We start from the raw sequence: 27,717 nt of genomic DNA on the forward strand, positions 1-27,717 counted from the left end.
TTCAACATTATTTTAGTGCATTTGTTTACGTATGAAGCTAAAGAATGAAATATATGTATATAACTGTATATAAAGAATGAAAATAAAAATATAAAGAAACTGTATATAAAGAAACTGTATATAAAGAATGAAATATATGTATATAACCCTTTATAATTTTGTTTAAGTATTTTTTAGCACTGTGCTCTACAATATGCTGGTGGAAAAAATCAGGAAAACTGATTCTCTAATCCCTTATGTGAATTTCGCATTAACCTTCTCTAAGGTTTTTTCTAATTTACAGAACTACATAAAGGAGGAAGAGCTTGAAGATTTGTATCCCTTCAGCTCTTATTGTTTGAAGTTGCAAACAGATACGCACTTTGGGAGTCTGAATTAGTATATTGGCTAAAACAGAGAGAATGGTTATTAGGAGTAATTATTAGGTTATTTTTTTACAGTCAGTGATGTTATTAAATACATAATTTCAGATATGTTTAATATTTTATAGGAGTTTCTGAAGGACAGCCCTAAGATATGCACTTATGTGTATTTCTTCCTGCTTTTCTTGAATTTCTTGCAAACAAACTTTGGTTTTATTTTTTTCTTTTTTTTTTTTAATGTTGCCTGAACAATAGGGGCCATGTACTGGTAATCAGCAAAGTCTGGCACACAGCAGGCTGTGGGATGCTGTAGTTGGTTTCCTTCATGTGTTTGCCCACATGCAGATGAAGCTCTCTCAGGTATCTTTTTCGTTTACTTTTTCCTTCATAAGTCACTAGCATTTTTGTAAAAGAGAAACAAACATTAATATGAGACATGAATAGCAACAGTTGGTAGGAAAAAATAAAAGCCAGAGATGACAGAATACAGTAAAATAGAGGGAGAAAAATTGCAAAACCAGAGCAGGTGTGAATAGCAGGCCTGTAATTGGATACCTACTTGGCCATAGGTACAGAGCAGATTAGATCAAACTGCAAACAAAGTATATCACTGATATTCAAAAAGAACTCTCAATTCCAGTCTTTCATACCAAAATTCTCTCAGAGTGTTTTCTGCAGTTCCTTTTATGCAGGACCCATCATGTTCATTGATGGCTCCTGCGCTGAACCCTGGGTTCATCACTATTAAAACCTAGTTCAACACATATCTTATAAACCTTTTTCATATAAACCTTTTTCATTCTTAGTAGAGAGTGGTCAGACCTTATAATGGGTGAATTTCTTTTGGGTGTGAATACTCATTTCATAAGCTGTAGAAATAGTGAAGGGGACTGGCAGAGACAGTTATTTAGAGTGTGAAAATAAGGTGCGAGGAATCCTATCCTTAAGCAGTGCAATTTTCAACTTCTTAAATTTTTGAAGGAATTACACATTTTAATTGAATGTGCTGATTCTAATTTTTTAAAATAATTTGACATTTTTAGTCATATGCTTGTGCAGGTGTTATTGTTAAGAAATTCAGCTCTTAAGTCTCTGAGGTTTTAGATTTCATTATTTGTCTCCAGAGGTGTCCATGTAAGTATTCTTTGCATAAATTGAAGTAGTCTTGATCAGATTATTTTTCTCCCTGCCCTTGGAACTTTATGGATGAAGGTAGGCTGTTTGCTGACACTTGTGGATGTTGGGCTACAGGTAAACTTCTCATTCTTTATGGCGACATAGAAGTCTTCTTCCCACAAATGGCATCATAGTCAAACATGATTTTCAAGAGAAATGCATTGAATTTCTCCTGAAGTGTGTTTAAAAGTTCCTGTAGATACTGTTCTGGTTTTGAAACATCTTTGTTATTTAAAGAATTTTTAAATAGTCAATATTTGGGGAGGCCACTGTGAAGGCTATTGTACTTTCTTTCTGTTCCACTAAGGCAAACTGGAAAGAGGTGTTTGAGTAGTTACTGACAGTAAGGAAAATATGGTAGCTATGTGTTGACTATGAAATAGGATGTGGCTATTGGCAAGATTTGCTTTTGCAGTAATGACAAGTTTATAGTCTCAGCTGTGCCCAGAGTAGCTTCCCAGCATCTTTGATTTCTGAATCTAGAAAATAACAATACTCATCCAGCCTCTTCAAAGATAGCCCAGCAGCTGTGCACAACAGGAGTGTGCACTTACTCCTGATGATCTCTGGGATGACAGAAACGCTCCAAGTGTATCATTCCAAATACATCACTATAAACAGTGATGGCTTCTTTCTCTTGCTTGGAGATCAAGCTTTTGGCTTTTGGAAACTCTTTATGGAGCCTAGCAGTAAATACCAGAATAGACATGGGCTCTTTTGTTTGTTTATATTTATTACAAGAAAGTATCAATATGTTTTTCAGATTCTGTTGAAATACTAGTTTTCAAAAGTGTTGAGTGTGGCTAAGTGGAGTTATAAGGAGTTGCCATATGGCTTTGGTCTCTAAGAGGGACCTGCCTAGGCTGAATACTTGGGTTTTGTTTTCAGTCATGAGTTTCCAGAATACTTTTGGAGAACATTTGAAGGAAAATTTTAACAGGAGCAAAATTAAATCACTGTTTTGTTTGGGTTTTGCAGTTTGTTTTTTTTTCCTTTTTTTTGCATTTTAATTCTCTATCTTGTACCAGGAAGCAACACTGTGATAATAGTAATACTTCTTAAGAATCTAAGATAGAAAAAGAAAGTACAATTTCAATCCAAATGAATAAAGCTAATCTGGGTTGTAAACAGCTTTTGTAGTTAAAAGTTTTGTAATGAAAACTTAAAGGGCAACTCAATTAAAAATCTTGTTATTTCCAAATTATGTACTTTTCAATCTAAGATCCAAATTGTCAATGTTGATGGTGGAGTGGGTGCTTTAGACAATGTTTAATCTAAAATCTTTTATTTGAGTCTGAAGAACAGAAAGAAAACTTTTTTGTATTTTAAACTCCTTCACAGAAGGGGGTTTAAATGAAAGTAAACCCTTCCTTAGCTTTAATTTTTTTTTTTAAAGTTTAAATTTAAGAAATTACAGAGGTGTGATTAAATCAATGTCCTGCAAGTTTTAATGGTGGAAAATCAGATAAATTTATAAAAGATGAGTTAGTTAATTAAGAAAATTGAACAGACAGATAACAGACAGAATTACTTACTACACGGTATAGAAGCTAAAACCACTGGTCAACTATAACACTAAATGTCAAATCATTCCTTATGAAAGCAGTTCTGTTAAAGCAATTATATGCAAGCTAACAGAAGAAACATTATGTAGAGGTTGATGAATTTCAGCACACTCCTTTTTGTGGTGTACTTCTTCCTCTTTCTCTCAATCCTTGTGAGGTAACTGTGGACAGGTGTCCCAAATCCAAGGGAGAAATGCCATTTACTTCAAGCTTGTGGAAGAATCAAACTGTATGAATGTGGCCTGGGTTTTTTATAGCAGAAAGAAGTTGGTTGGCAGTCATAGGCCTCTAGGTCAGTTCAGCAGTTTATCTGTCAAGTCTGACTTCAAAGGTACAGGTGTGTGCTTAAAGATGGTAAGCCAGAGCAGCCTTCTAGCATATTCCACACAAAGAAACAGCACAATCGTAGCTCATCACAGATGCCTTGCACTATTTTATCTCCTGACTGGGTTCCAGGCCAAGCAGATCAGCTTTATCAAGGCAAAGCATCCTGCCACTGCCATAAAGTACCTTGAGTTTGTTGTACCACTCACTGAAGTCCAGCATTGCTCAAGTATTTGTTATCAATGGCATGATACAGCAGTGTGTCACTCAGAAATTAAATAGCTGATTAATTCTATCCAGACAGACTCCAGGCAAGTGAGTAAACTTAGTAAACCCAATGAGAGAAGAGATGGCTAAAAAAAAATCAATTTAATGCATGTCTAAGGCTCTTCTAATGGAACTTTATTAATAAATATTTTAATATTTTATTTCAGCTTTTCTTTTTCCCTCCAAAAAGTTCAGTGGCCCATAATGAAATTGCTCATTTTGAATCATGTTATACTTTGAGCTCTATGTGCTAGTGCTGTTGCTGTTTTTACAATTTTCCATGGCTGTAAACTTGATGACACCAAAAGTGACAATATTTTAGCTGACAGGAAACATTACAGAAGCATCATCTGTGACCTTGACATACTCAGTTATTGCTTTAAATCTTTTATCACATTCAGTTTTGTCTTTATTAAATTACTCTTTCTAAACAGATGATGGTGTAAATATAGTGTGAGGAGTTAAGCAATTAAGTATATTTTCTCTGTATTACCATTTTTGGCACTTCTAGCTTCTTAATTTCTAAGTCTGCTTTTTACAAGGTGAAATATGCATGCACATAAATGAATGTCAAAGAAAGCAATATATCATTTATATTTATATTTATATACTGTTTTTGTTGTTTAGGATTCCAGTCAAATTGAACTATTGAAGGAATTAATGGATCTTCAGAAAGATATGGTTGTCATGTTGCTGTCTATGCTGGAAGGTAGAAAAATGTGAAATCTCTTTCCTAGTTGTTCTAGCAAAGTTTTTACCTTCTTAATTTTCTTCGTTTGAGAGATAGTGCTCTGTATTTCTTTGCATTTTTAATTTTCATGTCTCAGTTGTGAGAAGACCTTTCAGGTCTGAAAGTAAATGGGAGATTTTAGTACGGTAGTTGACATAGGTTATATTAATTCTGAATGCCAGGACTTTATAAAATCCAGAGCTAGCAGAAGTTTTGGGGTTTTTTTGTGAACTTGACTTATATTTTGGGTTAGATTAAAAGGTTTTTTACATTTAAGCTGAAATCCTAGTTCTGGGGATGAAACTGTTGGTCGGTCATTTTAGTAACAACCGTAATACATTGCATTTGTTTTGGTAGTAATCTTATCCATAAAGAACAGGTTTTATTCATCTAGTGAAGATCCTGAAATTTTGATTCCCCAGGCTTTAGGCTCATGAGAAGCAATTTTTAGACAGTTAATTTTTAGTACTGTAGGCTGTGCCTCTCTAAGGAACCTACTGAGCTGTTTATCTAGATAATAGTGAACTAGTGACATTATATCTGTCTGTGCTGCACTATAGTGAAATTTATAATATGCTACCCCACTTTTAGTACTGCATTAAATGCATGATCTCCCTCTACAGGGCTTGTTTATTCTTCCTTTCTGTAATTGCAAATACTTAGTCACATTTTTTCCAAGTCTTAGGGTAGAGTTAATAGTAAAAGACTCCAGATTTCATAGCTAGCTTTCTCATATAAGTGTGTTATCCAATAATTTATCATTCTTGCTCTTTGATTGCTTCACTAATCATTATAATAGACTTTTCTTTGCCAAAATATTTGCTGATATTATCTCTAATATCCTGTCATTACCTCTAGGTAATGTTGTGAATGGAACTATTGGAAAGCAGATGGTGGACATGCTTGTGGAATCGTCAAACAATGTGGAGATGATTCTGAAGTTTTTTGATATGTTCTTAAAATTGAAAGATTTGACTTCCTCTGATGCATTCAAAGAATATGACCCTGATGGTAAAGGGATAATTTCAAAGAGGGATTTTCACAGGGCAATGGAAAGCCATAAGCACTACACTCAGTCTGAAACAGAGTTTCTGCTCTCATGTGCTGAAACAGATGAGAATGAGACTTTGGACTATGAGGAGTTTGTGAAACGATTCCACGAGCCTGCAAAAGACATTGGTTTCAATGTTGCTGTTCTCCTGACCAACCTGTCAGAGCACATGCCCCATGATACGCGCTTGCAGACTTTCCTGGAGCTCTCAGAGAGTGTGCTGAATTACTTTCAGCCTTTCCTTGGACGTATAGAAATAATGGGCAGTGCAAAGCGCATTGAACGAGTTTATTTTGAAATAAGCGAGTCGAGTCGGACTCAGTGGGAAAAACCTCAGGTCAAAGAGTCAAAGAGACAGTTTATATTTGATGTTGTAAATGAAGGTGGGGAAAAAGAAAAGATGGAGCTTTTTGTTAACTTCTGTGAGGATACCATCTTTGAAATGCAACTGGCTGCCCAGATCTCTGAGTCAGATCTGAACGAAAGGTCAGCTAATAAAGAGGAGAATGAGAAAGATAATCCTGAGGAAGAAGATCCTAGGATGGGTTTCTTCTCTCTCGTGACCATGAAGTCAGCTTTAGTAGCTCTCAAGTATAATTTAATGACTCTTATGAAAATGCTCAGCATGAAGAGTCTAAAGAAACAAATGAAAAAAGTGAAGAAAATGACCATGAAGGACATGGTCATGGCTTTGTTTTCTTCCTACTGGAGCATTTTGGTGGGCTTACTACATTTTGCTTGTAGTGTTGTCCGGGGCTTTTTTCGCATCATATGCAGTTTGCTGCTTGGAGGAAGCCTAGTAGAAGGAGCCAAGAAAATCAAGGTGGCTGAGCTGTTGGCTAATATGCCAGATCCCACTCAGGATGAAGTGCGTGGGGAAGAAGAAGAAGGGGAGAGGAAACCGACGGAAGCTGCATTGCCTGCAGAAGACTTGACGGATCTGCAGACTCTGACAGAAGAGAGTGATCTACTCTCAGATATATTTGGTTTGGATTTGAAACGAGAAGGTGGACAGTATAAATTGATCCCTCACAATCCAAATGCTGGTTTGAGCGATTTACTGAGCACTCCCTCCTTAGCCCCAATGCCTGAGGTACAGGAAAAAATCCAGGTAATTGTATCTTTTATTTCTGATATCTATTTCTCTCTTTAATATATTAAATGTAGTCTTGAAATAAAACTTGCATCTTTGTTTTTCTTGGTTTTTGACTTTTTTTTTTAAAGAACCATGTATAATTACTGGTGTTTACTCTTTCTGATGTCACAAACTTGAATTTCCACAGCCTTTTTTAAGTACATAATGTTTTGGATTACTTTTCATTTAGTGTTAAATTGCATCTCTTCATTAATTTAAATCAAATTATCATCTTTTTTCAGGTTTTCCATTGTTTAACAAAAAAACCCAAAACTCCCTAACATTCTGCATTCCGGGTATTCTTTTAACTAACTCTGTACTGTATAATAATATTTACACAAAGTTTTTAATCCTGGTTTTCTGTAGGAGAAGGTGAAAGAAGATGAAAAGGAAGAGAAAGAAGAAACAAAATCAGAACCTGAAAAAGCTGAGTATGTATTATTTTAACCTCTGATTCTACAAAAAAAAAATTGTTTTGTTTCACTGAAAAAAACCCCTCAGGTTCATTTGTACTCCTTTGCCTTTGAGTTTTTGTCCATTCCCATTCCAATTAGTCTGGGGTATTTTTTTTTAACAAAAAAAAAAAAATACCCCAGACTAATTCTCCTCATCTGTGCACATTTGCAAGGAAATGCCAGGTAGTAAGCACCACTCTGATTTTATAATCTCTCTTCCCAGAAGCATTCTTTGTAATGTCCATTTAATTTCTTTTAGAATGTGCTTAATTGATTTTTTTTTTCTTGGCAAATCTTAAAGCTAGGAAAAAAACCATTGAAAACTTTGTAAGAGCACCTGAGAGTTCCAGAGACCTGCTATCTGTCAGTGGTAGAGACTGAATCTGCTTTACCCTCTCCTATTTGCTCTGACATGTTTTGAGTTATTTGCATTTTGCAAAATCTTGACATTCCAGTACAATTTAAATGAATTACAGAGTACTCTCACATCTTTATGAAGATATTTGATCAATAATAATTTAAACCCTTTTAGGACATGTTAAAATCTAATGTTAATGCCATTAGCTCGGAATAAAATAGTGGAAAGCAAAATATAGTGCTTAGTTGTAACCAGTAAAAACTATGAATCTCCATCCCTGTATTTTATGGTTCTTGATACATGTACATTTCTGTGTACAGCTTCTGTAGCTGATTTATCACTATCAGTATTCTAAGAAGATACCTTCTAAGAAGTCTCAAACTCTAATAATTACTACTCTTCTGGCGTGACAAGCACTTGTCCTTGACAAAAACTCTTGTTCTTAATCAGTGCAGCAAATTTCTAACTTTGCCACTCTAACTTTGTGAGGGGGAGTCTTCCTGACTTTTGAAGGTCATTCACTGTTGATTGCTCTGCAGTAATACTTGTATTCTCTGCCAAGAGTACAGTGCCTGGTACTCTTAGCTGCCCTGAAGCTGTTTCTGACGTGACAAACTTTCAAGTGAAAGTTTATCAAATGACTTCTAGGAAGAGCAGCCTGCTTTGGACATCAGTAATTCTGTTTGTAGATAGGAACAGAGAAATAAATAATGTAATTTAGAAGTTGCCTCTCACTCTGGTTTGGCTTCAAATGGACTCCTGTGATCTTTTCATCTATCGTGCTGACAGTTCAAATTAACTTCCAAGACAACTCACAGTTGTTTAGATCAAGTGTTTGGAGAAGGCAGCCCGTGAACTCTGACTTTCTCTAATGAGACAGCAGGGTGATACTCACACACCAGATGCTGACAAAATCTTACTTAGTTTCCTCCTGGAGTGGATACTTGTGACTTCATCAGGTGGGCAGAAATGCAGAATTTAAAACTTGAGGTTTGACTTGTGAATGCAAGAAGAACCAAAGATTTCTGCAGCCTTTGTGGGAACTGGATTATTTAAGGCATGAGGTTGGAGAGGAGCATTTAAGCATGTAGGCACTCATGCAGACATAGAGCTGCTAGCTTGCAGACATTTTGTCACTGCAAGAATCAGCTGCACAGTTGAGAAGAACCTCTGATAGCAAGGTTGGCAGATTTTTGATTACCTGCCTCTACCAACTAGCATTCCCACTTCAGGGTGCTGAACCAGTAAGTTCATCTGTGGCCTTAACCAGACTGTCACCTTTACCAGCATTTTGGACTGAAGAGGGATATTTGTTATGTGCATGAACTTCATGAGTCCTGGCAACTTGAGCCTGATTAAAAGATGGAATTTCAGGGTGTTTTTCACCAAAAAAAAAGCCTTTTCAGTGTGTAATTTTAATTTAGCAATTTTATTAATTTGATATATTATTTTACCTTCATTTGTATCCTAAGAGGAGAAGATGGAGAAAAAGAAGAGAAAACCAAGGAAGACAAAGGGAAACAGAAATTAAGACAAATGCATACACACAGATACGGAGAACCAGAAGTTCAGGAATCAGTTTTCTGGAAGAATATCATTGCATACCAGCAGAAGCTTCTTGTAAGTTATCTAACTTATGTGTTTAGCTGTTGGCAGAGACATGTACCACAATATTCTAACAGTATAAAGGCAAATAGCATTGCTGGAGCACATTCTTCTATTCACCGTTGTCCGTAAAAAGGACAATGAAGCAAAGGTTTAATGGGAATATTAGAGAAAAGAAACACATAAATAACTTCGTATACAAGATATTAATTCTTGGGAAGACACTTATTGTCTCAAACCTAGACATGCAGAGATGCCTGTGTATCATGAAAAACATCCATGCAGTTTTAAACTTTCAGTAAAATTTCTGAAAGTTTACAGCAGCCAGTGAGACAGTAGGATTTCTCCTTCCCTGAGGAAAACCTTTGGGAAATTACAAGCTCTCCTTTAAAAAGAATCAACTAAGACACAATGCTGAACCTGAAGTGAATAAGATAAGATTGCAGATTTTTCTTTTTTGTGAAATAGCAAGTCAGTATTTGTCAAACTTTTCAAAACCTGTAGAAAATAAGACTTTATGAAAATGTAAAACTGCATCTGAGAGTCTTTCAGTAAAATATCAGATAATATTTGCTCCATAACTGCTTGAAGTGCATTCATATTCTCTGAGGCCAGAGTGAAATGCAAACCAAAAAGCAATACACTTTTGCTATGTATACAGTATATAATTGTGTAGGGATGGCCTACTTCTGGCATGAGAACACAGCAAAACTACAAAACTGCAGTCAAAATCCTATTAAGAAATTAAGTGTTTAAATTTGGCTTTTGAACTGAGGTACATTTTTAGGCTGGTCCCACTACAATCATGTGAATTTAGCTAAATTTTTTTCTAATAGTCTCATATTTCACTAATAGTCATCTATGATTAGGGCTGAAAAATGGCAGAATTCCTGTAGGAGTGTTAAAACATTCAAAAATGTGTGCTGTAAAGGTTTTGTGATGGCAGGAAGGGAAAAGATACATTTTAGCAGTCCTTTTGATAGTGTCAAAATGTCAGAAAAGCTTTCTATTCATGGTACTCAGGTCACACATGAATTTTTGCTGGCCTCGTAAAAATGCAGTTGATTTAGGAATAGAAAATGTTTAAGATAAACTTATATGCAGGGGTTTTTATTTATTGTTAAATGTAGCAATTTGCTATATGTATGAATATATAAATATTGAACTACAGGGAAGGTAGAGACTTCTGTATTATTACATTACTCTTACATTGTCATGTCTCTGTGTTGTTTCCAAGTGTATTGAGAGGATAATGAAAAATATGTAAGAGGCAATTAGCAATCTTTCATCTTTTATAAATAGAGTGAAACAAAAGGTCCTTTATTCATTATTGCACGTGTAGAGTAGGAGAGAACTTGAAAATCACTCAAAATGTTTGTTGGTTTGGGTTTTTTTAATATTTATAATTCTATTAAAAAGTTCCGTAAGGGGAAAAAAACACAAAAAATCCCCTCTCAGCTTACTAATGATGGTTGAATCTTTATTATGCAAAATGTATTTATGTTCTGTCCTTTTTTCAGAATTATTTTGCGCGAAACTTTTACAACATGAGGATGTTGGCGTTATTTGTTGCTTTTGCCATCAACTTCATCCTTCTTTTCTATAAGGTAAATTTCTCAAAATATTACTTTTTCAGTTGCACTCTGGAAAACATCTGGGTTTTTTTAGTCAATATGTTATGGTAAAACTGCCTGGCCTAACAGGTTAAATACCTGCTTCATCCTACCACTGCAGAAATCTAACATGGTGACAGCTGAAATGTCTGTGAGAAATAAAAACAGACTTCCAGTGCACAGACAGCTCTTGACAGAGCATTGTGCTAGGACAAAGGCAGCAGGCTGAGAGGCATACCCTTGCCTCCCTCAGATGCTCCATTTCCCAGTGCAGTGAACCTGCCAAGCTGAGCCTTCATAGGTAACTTAAACTAATCCATGCCAGTTGAGATGTTTTCTTGTGCCATCTCCTTAAAGGGTTTTTACAGCCAGGGGTCACATACTCTTTAGCTGCCTAGAATATCACTGATATTGTCAGAATTTTAGTAACATTAATGCAACTCCAGAGTCTTTGGACTTGGATAGATTCCTGGCAGAGAGCTGTGATGATAAAGATTACTGTCAGGCATTTTTCTAAGAGGGCTGTGCCCTTTCTTGAATTTGAAGTGATAAAATTCATCATGGACCAGATTTGGTAACATGGACAGACAGTAGAGAAAAGGGAAAGAAAAAGCACATTTTCATGGACTGGTGTAACAAGAAGAAAATGTCTTGCTGAGGTATTCTTTGTGGACATTTTTATGCAAAAAAAAATCTTTAAAGTTTCTTTCCAGTTCAGTTGTCTTTGGTATCATTTTTTCAGCTCATCAACTTATCTTGTAGAATTGTAAAGCTCCTGTCAAAGGAATACAGCTGCAATATTGTTTTTAACAGGTCTCCACATCTGCTGTGACAGAAGAAAAGGAGCTTCCTTTGGTATCTGATGGTGAAAGTACCAAGTTGAACATCCTGGAAAGCGATGATGAGAGGGTCATTGCAGTGCATTATGTCCTGGAAGAAAGCAGTGGCTACATGGAGCCCACACTGAGGATTTTGGCCATCCTACACACAGTCATCTCATTCTTCTGCATCATAGGGTATTATTGTTTGAAAGTAAGAAAAAAAATTAACTCTTTTTTTCTAGGTTTGAACTTTTTAATCTGTCTAGCAGTATAACTTAGAACAAAGTCAACCAACCTGCTTAAGCAGGTTGGGGCACTGTGTGAAAAAATCTGAGTTGTTAGTGTAATGTACACAGAAAGTGTGTCAGTTCAGGAGGCTGTAGGCCAGAGTCTGACTTGCTGTCAGTCAGACAGTTACAGCAGTAACCTGCTTCAAAAGCTCCTTGTGACTGTCAAAGACAAGGTGTGAATGCTCTTGACACAGATGACAGCTTTAGATGCTGTATTACTGGTCTGTCAATTAGGTCATTTGAAGAGAATGCAGCATTTTGGACTACTGCTGCTGCATATTGTGACTCTATAAAATGCCTGCTATTCCTACACACCCACTCTGCTGGTAGTGTTTTGGCAGCAGCCTAAAAGGCTTAAAGGATTATCTTGGAGAAGATCTCTGTTAGGGATGTGAAAACTAAAGATGCTACTTTGGTTGGCAAAATGCTGATTGTGGTTTAAGAAAACCAAATTTCATAAATCTCTGGAGCTGGGAGAAATGTATCTGACATGTACTTCCCTGATTTCTACCTACTTCCAGGGCAAAAGCTGTAAGTCAAAGTGCAGGATAGTGCTAAATCAAATGGACCCTTGATATGACCCAGCTGCTCCTTTGTCCTTATATCTCTATTGATGTCTTGTGTGGTCCTTAATATTTTTGTTTTCCTCTTTAAATGACTAGTAATTTGTTCTGTGCTAAAAGACACAGTCTGCATTTGTAGCTCAAGGAAGTGTTCATCATGTTACTACATTTTTTAGTGTTGATTTTCATCTCTACTTCTAAAGTATCCGTACGGGTCAATAGATACTAAACTGCTTTTTTGTTGCATTAGTTGCCATGCAGCATGAAAGCTTAGATTTCTGATTTTTGAGATGTTTTCTTCTCCCACCTCATACTTTTTTGTTTGTTTCTACTATGACATTTTATGTTACTTTTTTTTTTTTTTTTTTTGGAACATTTATTCTCTGATTAGAAGAGAAAAATATTGCTATCAATATTTATCTTAATTAATTGACTTCTTTCCAATTCTGAAACCAAAATATGGTCCAAATATGGTTTCAGTCTCAATTTTGGAGATCTTTAAGTCCAAAATCTTCTGAACTGCAGGCCTGTATGTGATAGGTTTGCTTCTAAATATTGCTTAGCATGAAATCCATTGCATTTTTCTCATTTAGCTGTCTGAAAATAGTATTGGAACTCTTTTTAATTATATCTAATGTCATCACCATATTGCTGGAGTAGTCTTGATTTTCATTATTACTATTTCAGTATATTCATGTCCATGAGTATACTGAAATAGTAATAATCTTGACTACTGTTGCAGTCAAGGTCGGTAATGCAAGGTGGGTGAATTTTGGGTATCTGTAAAATAGTTCCAGGAAAGAGTAGGATAAAGTAAAAAGTGTGGTTTTGGTTTTTTTTTTGGTTTTTTTTTGGTAGCACATTTCTTAGGAAAAGTCACTCAACTTGGACCACTATTTACATCTGCCTTCTTGAAATGTACTTTTGAAGTCATCCAGCTGATGAAAGAGGGTTGTAGATAAAGCCTGGCTAGGTGTCTCAGCTGCTGACAATTCTTTTTTGTTGCTTACAGTCTTTGGTCTCTGCAGCAAAACACTTTGTTTCCCACTGTGAAACCTCAAAAATTCTTTAACAAGTAAAAGGAGCCTCCAACATCTCTGAGTATCAAAATGAAATCAAAAATACCATCCCAAAATAATATTTGGAACTAGAATTTCGAAGGATTAAAAAAAATATTTTAGGTCTCTTTCCTTTGACCACCTCTAATCCTTTTGTGGCATGGAAAACTGTTTTTATTTGAAGGGTCCCTCTTCAGGTGTTTTAACCATCTTTTTACAACTTTTTAGCACACTGCAGTTTAATGAATCTGAATTACCTGACCCTAGTGTATCAATATATTTTCTGTGTTCTGGAGAATTGTTAAGTCTTTTAATTTTTTCAAGTACTATTTTTTGCTTTGTTCAGTTTTGATACTCGTTTCTTCATAATGACCAGCTTTTCCTAAAGTTGGCAGACATATCAGTACATTTTATATAATTCCTGTATTTTCTTTCAACTGCAGGTTCCACTGGTTATTTTTAAGAGAGAAAAGGAAGTGGCAAGGAAATTGGAATTTGATGGGCTATATATAACAGAGCAGCCATCAGAGGATGATATTAAGGGACAGTGGGATAGACTTGTAATCAACACACAGTGAGTTTTTACTTACTCTGTCTCATTATAGCCCTGTAAGTAATTGCTCTTCTGTTTCCTCAGTTACATACTTATCATCCATCTTGTCTAATATAAACAATTATTAGAGATATATTTCTAGCAAGGATATACAAATTTTTCAGGCACTTGCAAGGCTAATGTTTACTGTCATTTTTACTATTACTATTTAATCTTATGCATTCCCAAATTTTTCCCTTAAAATTATTTCTCTTCATAAAAGAAAAAAGAGGCGGGATGGGTTTGTTTCGGCAAGGACAGTGATGATGGTTGTGCATTGCTGTTAGTTCAAAGTGGTGCTGTGCTTTGCATCACATGTTTAAAGTTCTGTTTCTCTGCCTGGTGGGGCTGTGTGTGGGATGTAGCTGCTCTAGAATCCTGTGTGCAGGCATTGGTTCTGCTGTGCTTCTCACATTTACATGGTGGGCTGAACACCATTTGGCAACTTTCACTCCAGAGGGTTCACAAGTGATTGACTGGTGGTAGCCACCACATAGAGGCTCATAGAAACAGAATTGGTGTATATCTGTCTAAAATGTAATCTTGTTTATCTGTTTTTTTCAGGTCTTTTCCAAATAACTATTGGGACAAGTTTGTGAAAAGAAAGGTAGGGCTTGTTTTCAAAAAGATTTGTGAGGTTAAAATAAAATTCTTATGCATATTTCTGTTCACGTTGGGAGGAATGTGGGCTACACTTTGAAATAAAACTTTGATTCAGTGTAGATTTTGATATTTACAGTTTTGAAATACACAGAATTCCTTACCATGTTCTTACAATTATTTTCTTATAAATTTCAAACTTTTTCTACATACGTGTTTTGTATAAAATAGGAATTCAAATACATTCATGAAATTGCATAAAGAATTTTGTATGTGCTTGAAAGTATAATGCAAATTATGTAAAATGTCTTGTCTGTATTTGTGTATTCACCTCCATACACAGAGAATAGTGTTGTCCCTCACCCAATAGAAGGTTAAAAAGTAATTAGTAAGAAGACAGGACAAATTGAGATATTTAGGTACAGGGCATAATCAGGCTACTATAACTCCCTAAAAGGTATATACATGCACTGGCCTTTTTTGTCCCTTACTCTCTCTATTTTCCCATGGTTTTACCTCCCCAAGTCACCTAAATCCATCCCTTTCTCCATCTTTGCTTTCTCCCTGTAAGATCCAAAACCATCCCATGTATGGGGTGCACAGTGTATGCATCCCTTGGCAGTAATCCTCTTAGTCTGACTGGTGATCTGGGGAGTTTTTACCAGTGACTCATTTTGATGGATTTCAGGTTTGGGTCTGAGGCTCTGCTGGGGCTGCCCTGGGAGGGACCAGGCAGAGCATCCCTTCACTGTGAATCCATAGTTTGGGTTCCTGCCTGCCACTGTAGTCCTCTAGGCTCCAGCATTCTTACAAATGCTATTTTGAATGTTTTCTCAGCTTGCTCCTAAGAACTAAATCTAATGCTTCTACAATAGCTTACAGCAAGAAGAATCTTTTTAGTGTGTTTGGTCACAATTGAAAAAGAGGGTGTGCCTGTTATAGGATGAGATTTACCCCTCCTTCACACTTTATTGCCAGTCTTGTATCATACTTTTGGAAACATATTTTTTCATACTCTTAGCTCTTGTGCTTTGTAACAGTCTTAGGTCAACCTGACCAAAAAAATTCCTTTGAGTTTTGCACTCATTTTGCTGTGGAATTTTTTTTTTTCATATTTTAGGTCATTATATAGAGATTTCTACATATTTGTCTAAGCAAAGGGGAAGCAGTAGCTCTCACAGAGTACTTGGGAAAGCAAATAAAATTTGACATTGCTTCTGTCAATGTAGATGGTCAAGGAAGGCTCAAATCAAAAGGAAAGGAGTATGGTTTTAAGTTGTGTAGAAGACTTTGGCTGAGGAACTGTGCTGTATGATTTAACTGTCTTCAAATATACTATTTTGCAATGAATGTCTCCTTTTATATATATTTGTATTTTAATCCCCAGTTTAAAAATTAATCCATATAATGAAGCACTGTTTTCAGGCTTGCTACAAAAAAAGCTTCTTTAAAACTCTGAAAAAATATCAATAAATATTTAAAGCCTTTCCTATTAGAAAGCTGTCAAAATACCTCTTCACCTGCAGGAGTCAGTTATGATCTTGGTATAGAAAAATTTGTATTTCTTTGACTCTTCTTTTGAAATGAGAAGACAGATAATATTTAAGAAGAAGCTGTGTGTTCAATCGGAATGAAAGTTTATTCATAAACAAGTAAATGTTTATTTCCAGAAAAATTACTTAAGAAATATATTAGATTTTATAAGAAAGAGATAGGGGCTAGTTTGAATTACTGAAAATGATTTTTGCCAAACTTTATGTTCAATGTCTTGTGATCATAATGTCATTCATAGCCATGAAACACTGTTTTCAGACTCCTTATATGTTAAACATCTTGTCTTCAGATCCAGGCCAAATAACTGCTGATCTACCCCTCTAATGAATATTTTTGAATATTCCTTCTAACTTTAGGTAATGGATAAATATGGTGAGTTCTATGGCCGTGACAGGATCAGTGAATTACTAGGAATGGACAAAGCTGCTCTTGATTTTAGTGATGCTCGAGAAAAGAAGAAACCAAAGAAGGACAGCTCCTTTTCTGCTGTGTAAGCATTTGCCTACAGTTTGTTTGTGATTGGGGTTTTTTGTTTGTTTCTTTTTTTTTAATTTTGTTGGGGTTTTTTGTAAGTTAAAATCAAGCATTCAAAGTTTGTCATTCAGACAAAACATCTGTTGACCATTTCTGCATATTTGCATAAGAAATCAAATCTTATGTTGAATGATACAGTAAATTTATTTAATTATAGACAATGTATATGCAGGATTCCTCTAGTTTTTTATGTGTGAAGATTTAGTTTAGTGCACAGCAGCTTGAATACATCACATTCCCACTCTTTTGATAGTGGCATCACAGGTGGGCTGGAATCTCCTTTTCAAGTTCCCAGTTCAGCTCTGCTGGAAAGAATGAGCAAAAATGGCACTATGTGTTCTCATTAGGAAATTATGAAATCAATTTAAGTGCTAGTGACCAGTAAAATCTGGGAATTGGATGATTAATCTTCACATCCTTTTATAACTTGTTTTCCCTAAACTATGCGTTTATATATCATTTGGGAGACAGAAATAAAGAGAAGCCCCTAGACATTCAGAGTAGTAAATTCTCTTTTGTAGAACAGGCTTTATAAAGCTCTGCAAAAAATGTTTTTTTCAATTCTGCATTATAAAAAGGGTATTCAACTAGATAGAACATATTTTAACAGATGGAATTTTAATGCTACAGAGATTCTGATGTGAGGGTTTATTTCAAGTTCTCTCTAAAAGCAACATTTTATCTATGGGTGTGTAAGGAATATGAGAAGTAGGCAGTGAGACTACTGGTAGATTAGAAGTGCATTGAAGCAAGGGCTGACTTTGTAAGGATGGCTCTTTTATCCATCTTTATAAAAGATGGATATTAATAAATCAGAAGTCTGTCTGAACAATCAGGTGCAGTGTAAAGGCTCAAGGACTCTGTGGCATTTCAGTACTAAATAAAATTGAATATTGTGGCAGAAGTACTTTCCTGAATTCTTTCTTCCATGCTGTTTTGCTCCTGCTGGATTACAGTAGGACCCATGCTTGTGTTTAGGAAAAAACCTACTACTTTTATTATTGCTATAAAAAACAAAATAAAACTACTTTCCCTTCCCTGTGGGAAACATAAAAGGGCTCATTCTCATTTGAGAGGTAGAACATTTAAATAATGTTTCTGTTAATAATCCAAAAAAACAGACCAGATTGAAGCAGTTGAAGAAGGCTGATAAAATATTTAATTCAAGACTCAGGTCTGAAGGATTTTTTTTTAACATCTCTAATATCTCCTCCATGTTGTATGCAGTAAAAAAAATTTATGACCTCATCCATCTTTCCTGTTCTCCCTGGAGGAATCATTTCATGCTCATAACAGATTATTATGTTGCAGGAAAATAAAAAACCAGTATAAAAAATTTCAGAACCAGGTGCATTAAAAAATATACTCTTCAGGAAGGTATATTTGTCCACTTTTTAACAGTTTCAAAATTGACTACTAATGAACCTACTAAAACTTACACATATTCCAGATTCCAAATTTGACAGTATTTACCATGCAGTGAAGAGAGAGGTGGAAAAAGCATTGGAACTGATCTCTTACTGCAGTACTTTGGGAAGAAAATAGAGAATGGTGTAACCTGGTGTAGGTTTCAGCTCTGGTGCTTCTGCTTCTGCCTGTGCCAGGAAGAGGTGGCACAGACCAGATAGCTGTGTCTCACAACACAGAGGGGAAGTGCACTGAGCAGCATTTTCATCTTCAGTACTATTGAACAAGTCTCCTTGACCCCTAGCTCCGACTTTTTCTCTCCCCTTCCTTTGGAAAAATAGCCTGGGATTTGCATCTGTCTTTTTGCAAGGGACTTAAAGCACCCTACTTGCAGGTGACCATGCTTCAAAAGCTTCTGCCTGTCCCAGTGATATACTGCATTAAAAAAAATCTGCATTTTACTGACTCTTCAAGAGCCACCCAGCTCATTGATGCAGCCTTGAATATTCTTAAAGTGTATTTATTTAAATATATAAATATTTCATTATTTAAATTATTTAAATATGTTGCAGTATTATTTAACTGTAACCAACTTAGAGGGATGATGTGGTTGGAGCTTTCCTGTAGGTTAGACAGTAAAGGCTGTTAAATTTTGCACACTGAGATTGAGAAAGCACTGCTGTTTTTCCGTGGAACTTGTTTCTTCTTTTGGGTGAATTGTGTTAAATTAAATGCATCATGGATGTAGAATATTTGAGAAAATAATATGGAAGATACAAACATGAAAGTTAATTTTCAGAGGTGCCATTGTTATTTCCCTATCCCTTTACCTTTCTAACTGCTGTTGTTTCTGGGATCATTAGTTTAGTCATAGTCAATAGAAGATGCAGATAAGGCTTAAGCATCTGCAGCAAGCTTTGACATAAGGCTAATTTGGAAAATAAGCAGGGCTTCTGTCAAATGCTCACATGGAAGAATAAGTTTTCCTCTTTCAAGAATAGAAAAATTGTAAATAATTTTCTCCTGGAAGATCTGTAGTTTTTATAGGTTGGTGAGAAACCATACCCTAAATGTGAAGTGTACAAACAATGATTGCAGTTGGCCTCTTCTTCCTTCCAGAATGTGGAAGAATTTAAAAAGTCTTGGTCTTTCTTTCCTTGAGAAACAATGACCTAGGTTTTCAAAATATTCTGGAGTGGATAACCCCCTTTTTAGTATTGTAGTTTCTCAGAGAGCAGAATTGTTCCTGGGAAAATAGTAGACTTTTTCCTCAAGTGACAGTATATCTCTTGCCCGTGCTAGTGAAAAGGTAAGGAATTTTACTTGCAGTAGTTTTTTCACCTGAAGTCTCAAGATTTATACTTGCTGTGATGACACTATAGGATTTCCAAAAGTGTGGACGAGCCTGTTTGTCCAAGTAGAAGTGTATAGCTGCAGCTGGGTTGGGGCTTCAGCTCTTGAGGTTGAGAGGTAGTCACAGTCACTATTAATGTCCAAATTCCCAGCTTGTTCCTTTGATGCACATACAGGAATCTCAGTTTCAAACCTTTCCCCTTATGGATGCTAATGTAAAATAACTCCTCCTTTGGTTATTTACTTGGGAATCTTAAGAGGATCTTGGGCATCTCTAGTGGATCCTTGCAGAGGCTTTGTGCAGGATACCTCAAAATAATCTCTTCTATGCTCTGTCTTCGAGACACACAGAAAGCTGACAGACAGACACCCTATAACTCATTGTTTAGTTTTGGTTCAGTGGTTTCTTTTTTGTAATGGTCAAGTGGCACCATTCTTGATGAAGTATCACCTGCTGATGTTGTTCAGTGCCTGGCATAAAATTTTGATACAGTGCAATAAAAAGGGTTTTTCCTACCTAGTTGGCAGTTAATAAAGAGTGTTTTAATCTGATGGTATGCTTTCTATTTTTAAAAAAGTAACATGAATAGAAAAATTTCCTAAGTGCCTATGTCAAAACTCATTTAACTGGTAAGAATTATCCTATTTTCATTAATGATTTTCCTTATATCCTTAGAAAAATGGGTCAATTTTCTGAACAAGCTGAGATTCATCTGATCTAAATTTGTCTGTCTTTAATGTCATCCAATTGTGTCACTCAAGGTATGCTATAATAACTAAGGTAAAGAATTGGCATTTTAGGGGGCAAATTCGGTTACCTTTTTTGACTAGCTACTTCAGGCTTAGCTGGGTTGCGTTAAAAAAAAAAAAAATTTTCTCCATGGATTTTAAAGGCTGCTTATTTCACTTGTATGCATGATAACGTTTTCAAAATCAATCAGCATTAGGTCTGATGAATTCAAAACAGTACTTTTGAATTTGATTTTTGCTGCTTTTTTTGACAAATTTGTTCCACAGTAGAAGTCTGAATTAGAACAAGGTTCTAATGTACTTCAGCTTTTGAAGAAATTGATCGGCTCTTGACTCCTGCTATGTGGCAATGCACTTCCTCCAGAATGTGTTTGATGTTTTCCAGTTGTGTTTTGCTATAAAATGCTCTTTTTTATTTTTACAGGCTAAATTCCATTGATGTTAAATATCAGATGTGGAAATTAGGAGTTGTTTTCACTGATAATGTAAGTTTTTCAGTTTAAACATATATGTATATATTCATATTCTAAAAATAACTAAGCACTTGTTAATGCAAAGTGCTTCAATGAAATATGCTGGATTGTATTCATTTTACTACAAGAAGAAAATCTTGAAAGCTTAAAGAGACATTGTCAAAGTATTTTCACAGTTAGATTGGTAGTAGTTAATAGAACCTCAGTCAATTCCTGCCCTATTTCTGATATGCTTTATTGGAAGCCATAAGAAAGCACTACGCTGTAGAATTACAGTTGACTGTATAAATGCTAATTGCCATTTTTTGTGTTGTTCATAAATATTATGAACACTTGAGTATTCCTGGAGCATAGTCAGATCAATATAGTTAATGTATCTCGAACTGCTAAATTTTTATCACTAAAATCAATAGTAAGATATGCCACAGAAGGATACAAATTATTTCAATAATTTGAAAAAGGGAGTCTTTAAAAGCAGAAAAAACCAAGGAGAGATAAACAAGAATGTTAAAATGCAGTTTAAGTCAGTCATCATATTATTTTCTTACAATTTTTCTTTTTTGTCTAGTTACTTAATTTATTGGTAAGAAAAATGGTTAGGGAAAAATTATTTTGGAGCTACAATAGATGGGAAATGAAAGGGTAATCTGAAGGTACTCAGGAAAAGTGGAAACTGTAAGCCTCCAGGTCTAGAGACAGCATGAGCTGTAAACAGTGTTTGTTTGGGACTAGTATTTTTTTAAGGGATGAAGTACAATTTCTCTTATAAATGCTTGTCTTTAAGGTCAATAAAAATAATTGATAGATGATCAGATTAAATTAACATTCATGTTTACATTTATATACTTAATTATAAAATTCCTTTTGTTGCCTGCACAGTTCTGTAATTGTCATTAGCTAACTTTGGGCATTAATATTTTAATGTAATTATTTGGAAAGTATTTTAAAAAAGTAATTTAAATCAGGTGGTTTTTTTTTTTTTTACAGTAGAGACATTTACAAATAAGGATTTAAGAATTTCAAAATTAGGTTTTATAGTAAAAATTCTGAATTTCTTGATTTTGCCCATATCTAGTTGACTTTGTGTTTGAGAATTTAATATTGTTGCATGAATAGAAAATTCTCAATGATATCTAGAAAATTCTCTCTTTAAAAGGAACTTTTTTCTATTTAACGAAAAACATGTTTGAGAAATTTCTACTTTTCGTTATTGTCTTGAATTAAGATGAAAGCCATGATTTTCATTTTGAATGCACTTGTTTTTTTCCTGTTAGTCTTTCCTTTACCTAGCGTGGTACATGACCATGTCAGTCCTTGGCCATTACAACAATTTTTTCTTTGCTGCTCATCTCCTTGACATTGCAATGGGATTCAAGACATTACGAACTATCCTGTCATCAGTTACCCACAATGGCAAACAGGTATCTACTGTCATCTCTTGTCAGTTTTTTTACTGAAGGAGTACACAGGAAAGATCACTTCATTACTTGAGTCAGGCGCTTGGCAGGTTGACGACAGAAATGTTCTTTCATCATGAGCTCTAGAACTTGAGTTGATGACAAAGCTAGACAATGGGATTTGTAAGCAAAGATATTCTCCCTTCTGAAAACAGTCCTGAAGTTTTAGCAAATTGCCTGTTAATTAAGGGGGCATTATTTATAAAGAACTTTTTAGATCTGGGAGCTACACAAATGAAATATCAATTTTCAGGATACTGAAGTTCCCTCCCAGCTGCTTTCCATTAAGCTCAGAGCGAAATCTGAATGATGCTGCAGTTGAGCAGTGGAGTACTTGCTGCTTTTCTAAGATATATTAGGAACAGGGTTCTTTTTACATGCAATTTCATGCATGTAAAAAATAAAGTTGCTTTCCTCTTAAATTAATAGATAACTGTATTTCAATTAATTATGTACGAGGTGACAGTAATATTATGACAGGTAGTGAATTTTTAGATATTCCATCTGATCTTGTGTATCTATCCATAAGATTTGTCTTTGTAATTATGTTTCTGTGTAATTTGTCTTTGTAATTATGTTTGATCCAAAAAAAAAGGAAATACACAATCTTTGTGTGAGAATACCCAGATATATTACTCTGTATTACAAAAATACATAAAGAGTAAAAGTTTTCCTGCTGCTACTACATACAGTTTATTGTTAGTTTCCCTTTATTATTTTTTTTTTTTTGCAAGAAAAAATAAATCACAATTCCATAGTGGTGTTACACCCATTCTGTAATTTTGTCTTCCAGCTTGTCCTAACAGTGGGATTACTGGCAGTAGTGGTATACTTGTATACAGTAGTGGCATTCAATTTTTTCCGCAAGTTCTACAACAAGAGTGAAGACGGTGACATGCCAGACATGAAATGTGATGATATGCTGACAGTAAGTCTTGATTTGCTTTCTGGTTTTTAGTTAGTTTCTTTTCTTTTTTTTTCCCCTTCAAGCTGTTGTGGTTTTGTCCTGACCTCCTTGTTAATTGGTATTCATACAGTAATATCATTAGCCAGCAGGCAGGAAATATTGCTGTTGAAAACAAAGGGACAAATATGATGAACATCCTCAACAAATAGATAGATCTTGTGTTGCTGAAAAAACTCCTCTATAAAGGAGTAGAAGAATTGTGGTACTGTACTTTGCTCTAGCTGTTCAAAAAATGCAAAACAACTACAAGCTGTGAAGCTGAGCTGGCTAGAAGGCAGTACTTCTGAATCTCGAAATTCAGCAGGTCATTCTTAGGCAAGCATTTTCATAGGTTATGAAAATACTTAAACTCTCGTTTAAACTTTGAAATCCATCAGTTGCTCTTAGCATGAATTGCCATAGTTATCTTTAATAGGCAGTTTGGTACCTACAGTGTTCCGATTTGTCTTAAATGATTTTATACTAAGACAGTGACAGGCTTTGGAGTTATGACTGATAGAGTTTAAACAAAAAAAATTTCCAAGATGCATCGTCCTTAATATCTCTCCAAAAAAAAAATCATGGTAAATGTATTTCAGTGTGCTATGCAACTCTTCCAGGGAATCAACAACATTTAAAAGCCAAATAAATAGATAAACTATTTATTTGATAAAATAAATTGATACATCTAAAATAGATAAACTAAACTAAATAGATAAACTGGATAAACTAGAGTAGTATGTCTTTATTTTTGTCTGGTTTGGGACATTCAGCACACCAAAACCAGATAAACTGGAATGTGAATAAGTGAAGGGCTGTTACATTGTTGGGTGCTGGAGCACTTGCTGTGGGAAGAGGCAGAGGGAACTGGGGTTGTTTGGCTTAGAGAAGAGAAAGTCTCAGGGTAGAGGGTGGGTGAGAGGAGTTCCCAGTATCCACAGAGAGATTACTGGGAAGACACATCCAAGCTCTTAACAGGAAGTGCATGGCAGAAGGCTGTGAAGATAAAGTGGAAAAATGTGTTCTGACTGAGGGGAGCCAAATGGATCACATTGCTCAGAGAGGTTGTTGCAGTCTCAGTCCTTAGGATGTTGTAATGAAATGACTTGGATAAAGCCTAAAACATTTTTTTCTGATGTTGTAGTGGGCCCTGTTTGGAGTAGAGATCTCATGAAGAGATCTGATCTGACCTGCTCTGTAATTGTCTGAAAATACTCATACCACAAGACTGTAATATTGTACAGGAGTTGCTAGAATAACATGTGATATGCTGTAAAATCAGGGTTGTGTCTAGTAAAAGCACTAAGACTTGAAATGGGATTGAAAAGAAAATTAATATACTTAACTTCTTAGAAATAAAAAACCAAAATCTTTTACATATGTACCACTACATTGACTCATTAGGTTAATTATTACCTTTTAGTCTTGGAGTATAAACTGTCTTTAGAAATTGTTAGATTTTTTAGGCAAGGGTCACTCAGCATTATATGGTACTATATCAATTTCTTAGAGAAGGGATTTTGTGGACAGTGTGTCATAGAAATAAAAGAACGGGGTTTTTTTTGTAGGTGAGGTTTTAGGAGTTGGTTATTGTCATCGCTGCTTTTTGATAGAGGGTAAGAACCCTTTACCTATAGTTTGCAAAGGTGCTTAAAGAAAAAAAATTGCCTGCTCTAGACCTCTAGAGAGTGATACCATAATTTTCTAATAAATTATAACATGATAAAATTTGAAATTTTGCATTGTCAGCATTCCAGGCAACTGTTCTGACAGACCTATTATACCACTTTTCATATCACAGTTTCACAGTATTATTCTCATATATTTTCAATAATTAGCACAGGCTTTTTCTCTGCACAAGAATTGACAAAAATGTTTTCCTTAGTTGTGTTATTTTTTGTTTTATTTTGTCTTGAGGAAGAAGGTTGTTTATTTTTAAATTTGAATTTGATGCACTAAAAACAGGGAAAATCATTCACTTTTGAGCTGAGAAATTGGAAAAGGAGATGGCTATGGTGGTGATGATATTTCCTATTTACGCTGCTGAAATGATTTTACATGAATCATGGGGTGCTGCTGAGCTTCTGGTAGTTGAACTTCTGATCTTATTGAACTGCTTCATAATGATAGAACATGAAATACTGCTGCTGCACAGTAGCATTTCCCCTCCATCAGAGATATGCGTAATCTCAAAGGAGAGAAAAAGATGACTTGACGTGTTGTCGTTCCTAGACCACAGACCAGTTCTACCAATTACTGAATTTGTACCACTGGGTAGTTTTGCTTTTAGCTGCAAACAAGCCTTTGTATCCCTTTGTTTTGTCTTTTCTAGTGCTACATGTTTCATATGTACGTTGGAGTACGTGCAGGAGGAGGCATTGGTGATGAAATAGAAGATCCAGCAGGAGACGAATATGAAATCTATCGGATTATCTTTGACATCACTTTCTTCTTCTTTGTGATTGTCATCCTGCTTGCAATTATCCAAGGTATGCTTTTGTAATCCACAGTGGGGCTGAAAGCATTATTTAGCAGTACAAAGATCTCAGTGCTGTGGTAATCACAAACCTGAGATACGGACAGAACAGCAGGGCAGATCACAAAGGATAGGTTTATATAGAAAATCACACCTGGCTGACTCTCATACACTGCTCTTCTGAGTCTCTGCAAAATCAACGGGCTCTAACTGGATCAGTAGAAACAAAATAAATGTTTTACCCTAAGAATTCTGATGTGACTGCAGTTTCTGTCTTGTCATTGCCCTTTCTGAAAGCCTCCTATAGAAATATTGTGGCACAACTTCAAATTGTCCTCCAGTGTAACCCATCCTATGTAAGCTTTTATGGACAAAATCAGCACTGCTGTCAGTATTCCCTCTGCCAACATCATAAGTTCTTACCCATCTGGCAGATCTTCAGATTGGTAATACTGGTGTGAAAATTGGACCATAGCTTTAAGTGGTTAAATATTTTCTTACCTAAAATTGCTCTTTTGTGTGATTCTTCCTTATTTGAACAATGTATAAGAGTAAAAAAGTGCTTGATATGAAACAGCTTTGGTATAGCCTGGTTAATGACAGTGGAAAGTTAGCTGCCATTAGTTAGCTTTGGAATTTCAGTGATACTGTTTGACTGATAGTGTTTCTCACTGTTGTAATCTGGACAGTGGATACCTAATTTTGGCATGTCATGGATTTTTTTATTATGTTTACATTAGTTATGTTTATTGATATTACCTTAAGTATTAAAACCCCTGGGTTTTTTTCATTCTATACCTTTAAAATATTGTCAAGAATGCCCTAAAGGTAATTTTTTATGAAAGTTCACGCAAGTTAACAGAAGTATATTCTCAATTTTAGAAAAATTTAAAAACAGTTTTACTGGGTTCACTTGCTGTCATAAATACTGATACCTCATTGCTTTCTGTCAGCTGACAACTAACTTAGCACCCTTGCTGCTGTCAAAATTATCCTTTCTCCCTCACTACAAGGAAATTCAAAAGGCAACTTTGAGCTTCTGGTAAATTGTTTATTACTCTTACTCAAGCGACAGGGTTTTTTTTGAGGTCTTGGGAAGGGTGGAATTTTTTTTATACCCTGAGTTGGCATATCTCATGTGGTTCATTTCTTCATTTTGTGAGTGGCTGAATAATAGAGTCCTTAACTGTCCAGATTTGTGTACAGGAGTGTCGATAGTCATTGTGGAGTTAGTCCTTAGTTGTTTTGGACTAAGTGAAGGGAAGGTTATAACCAGTTTGCAGTGTGAGCCATAGAGCCTGTGATTCTTTTTGTTCTTTTTTATGTATCTCCCTCAAATGACAACTTACTTTTGTCAGAGCTCCAATAGTGGGACCTTGTGCTACATGACAACCATCTTGAGAGAGGATGCATGGAGCTCTGGGACTCTGTGCATCTGCCATGTAATAAATATCTCATCTCTGTTAAATGTACTGTATTATTGTAGTATTGTTTTTCTCTACTAGGGCCTTAATCACTGTAAACCCACATATATCTTAATGTACTAAGTCAAGATTAGAGCACTGGGAATAAAAAGAAGTCTGCTTGTCCCATTTTATAATTCAAAGTGGTACTTCCAGCCCTGTTACTGGTGTTTCTTTGGCTTGTTTTTTTTTTTCTTCATGATTTTGTTGTCTTCAGAATGTATATTGGTTTCTATTCTTTCTGCAAAGATTCTCCTTTAGTATTCTTTATCAGAGTTATGTTATCCCTGGATTTCCAGATATTCTTTGTCATGATTGTTATTGAACATTAACTATCATTTTAACTTGAAACCCTAGGTTTAATTATTGATGCTTTTGGTGAGTTAAGAGATCAGCAAGAGCAAGTTAAGGAAGACATGGAGGTAAGAAATTCAGTTGCTGAACCATACCTATTTTCAGATATCACTAGTATGTGTTGTCAGTCAAAATATGATTTAGCTAGTGGATAGTCTTTCAAAGTAAGAGAAAAATACAGTCCTGTACATGGTCTGATACCATACAATGTGAATTATAATGAATTGCATGTCTGTGGCTATTGAAGTCTTTTGGATCTTCAAGCTGGAGGTTTCTAAAGCAGGGTGTTAACACTGTCATGTTACATTCATCTCAGATGTAATTTTCTTTGCTTAATATATGTGTGAAGGTATCTTGTACTTTGTGGTTTTCTATTCTGTCATTG

At 35.3% G+C, this 27,717-nt stretch overlaps 1 protein-coding gene across 1 annotated transcript in view; it reads left to right on the forward strand.

Moving 5' to 3' along the window:
* RYR2 (ryanodine receptor 2) overlaps positions 1 to 27,717 on the forward strand; it is a 381,235-nt gene that overhangs the window by 348,554 nt on the left and 4,964 nt on the right. Inside the window, exons 86-100 of the mRNA XM_050972655.1 lie at positions 618 to 722; positions 4,322 to 4,403; positions 5,283 to 6,586; positions 6,977 to 7,041; positions 8,896 to 9,043; positions 10,549 to 10,635; positions 11,455 to 11,673; positions 13,817 to 13,947; positions 14,530 to 14,572; positions 16,476 to 16,609; positions 20,588 to 20,648; positions 21,911 to 22,057; positions 22,887 to 23,021; positions 25,372 to 25,528; positions 27,336 to 27,400. Of these exons, the coding sequence (XP_050828612.1) occupies positions 618 to 722; positions 4,322 to 4,403; positions 5,283 to 6,586; positions 6,977 to 7,041; positions 8,896 to 9,043; positions 10,549 to 10,635; positions 11,455 to 11,673; positions 13,817 to 13,947; positions 14,530 to 14,572; positions 16,476 to 16,609; positions 20,588 to 20,648; positions 21,911 to 22,057; positions 22,887 to 23,021; positions 25,372 to 25,528; positions 27,336 to 27,400 (2,883 nt within the window). The remainder of the gene's footprint in view (positions 1 to 617; positions 723 to 4,321; positions 4,404 to 5,282; positions 6,587 to 6,976; positions 7,042 to 8,895; positions 9,044 to 10,548; positions 10,636 to 11,454; positions 11,674 to 13,816; positions 13,948 to 14,529; positions 14,573 to 16,475; positions 16,610 to 20,587; positions 20,649 to 21,910; positions 22,058 to 22,886; positions 23,022 to 25,371; positions 25,529 to 27,335; positions 27,401 to 27,717) is intronic.

The sequence above is a fragment of the Serinus canaria genome, chromosome 3 (assembly GCF_022539315.1).
Source record: "Serinus canaria isolate serCan28SL12 chromosome 3, serCan2020, whole genome shotgun sequence".
Classification (NCBI taxonomy): domain Eukaryota; kingdom Metazoa; phylum Chordata; class Aves; order Passeriformes; family Fringillidae; genus Serinus; species Serinus canaria.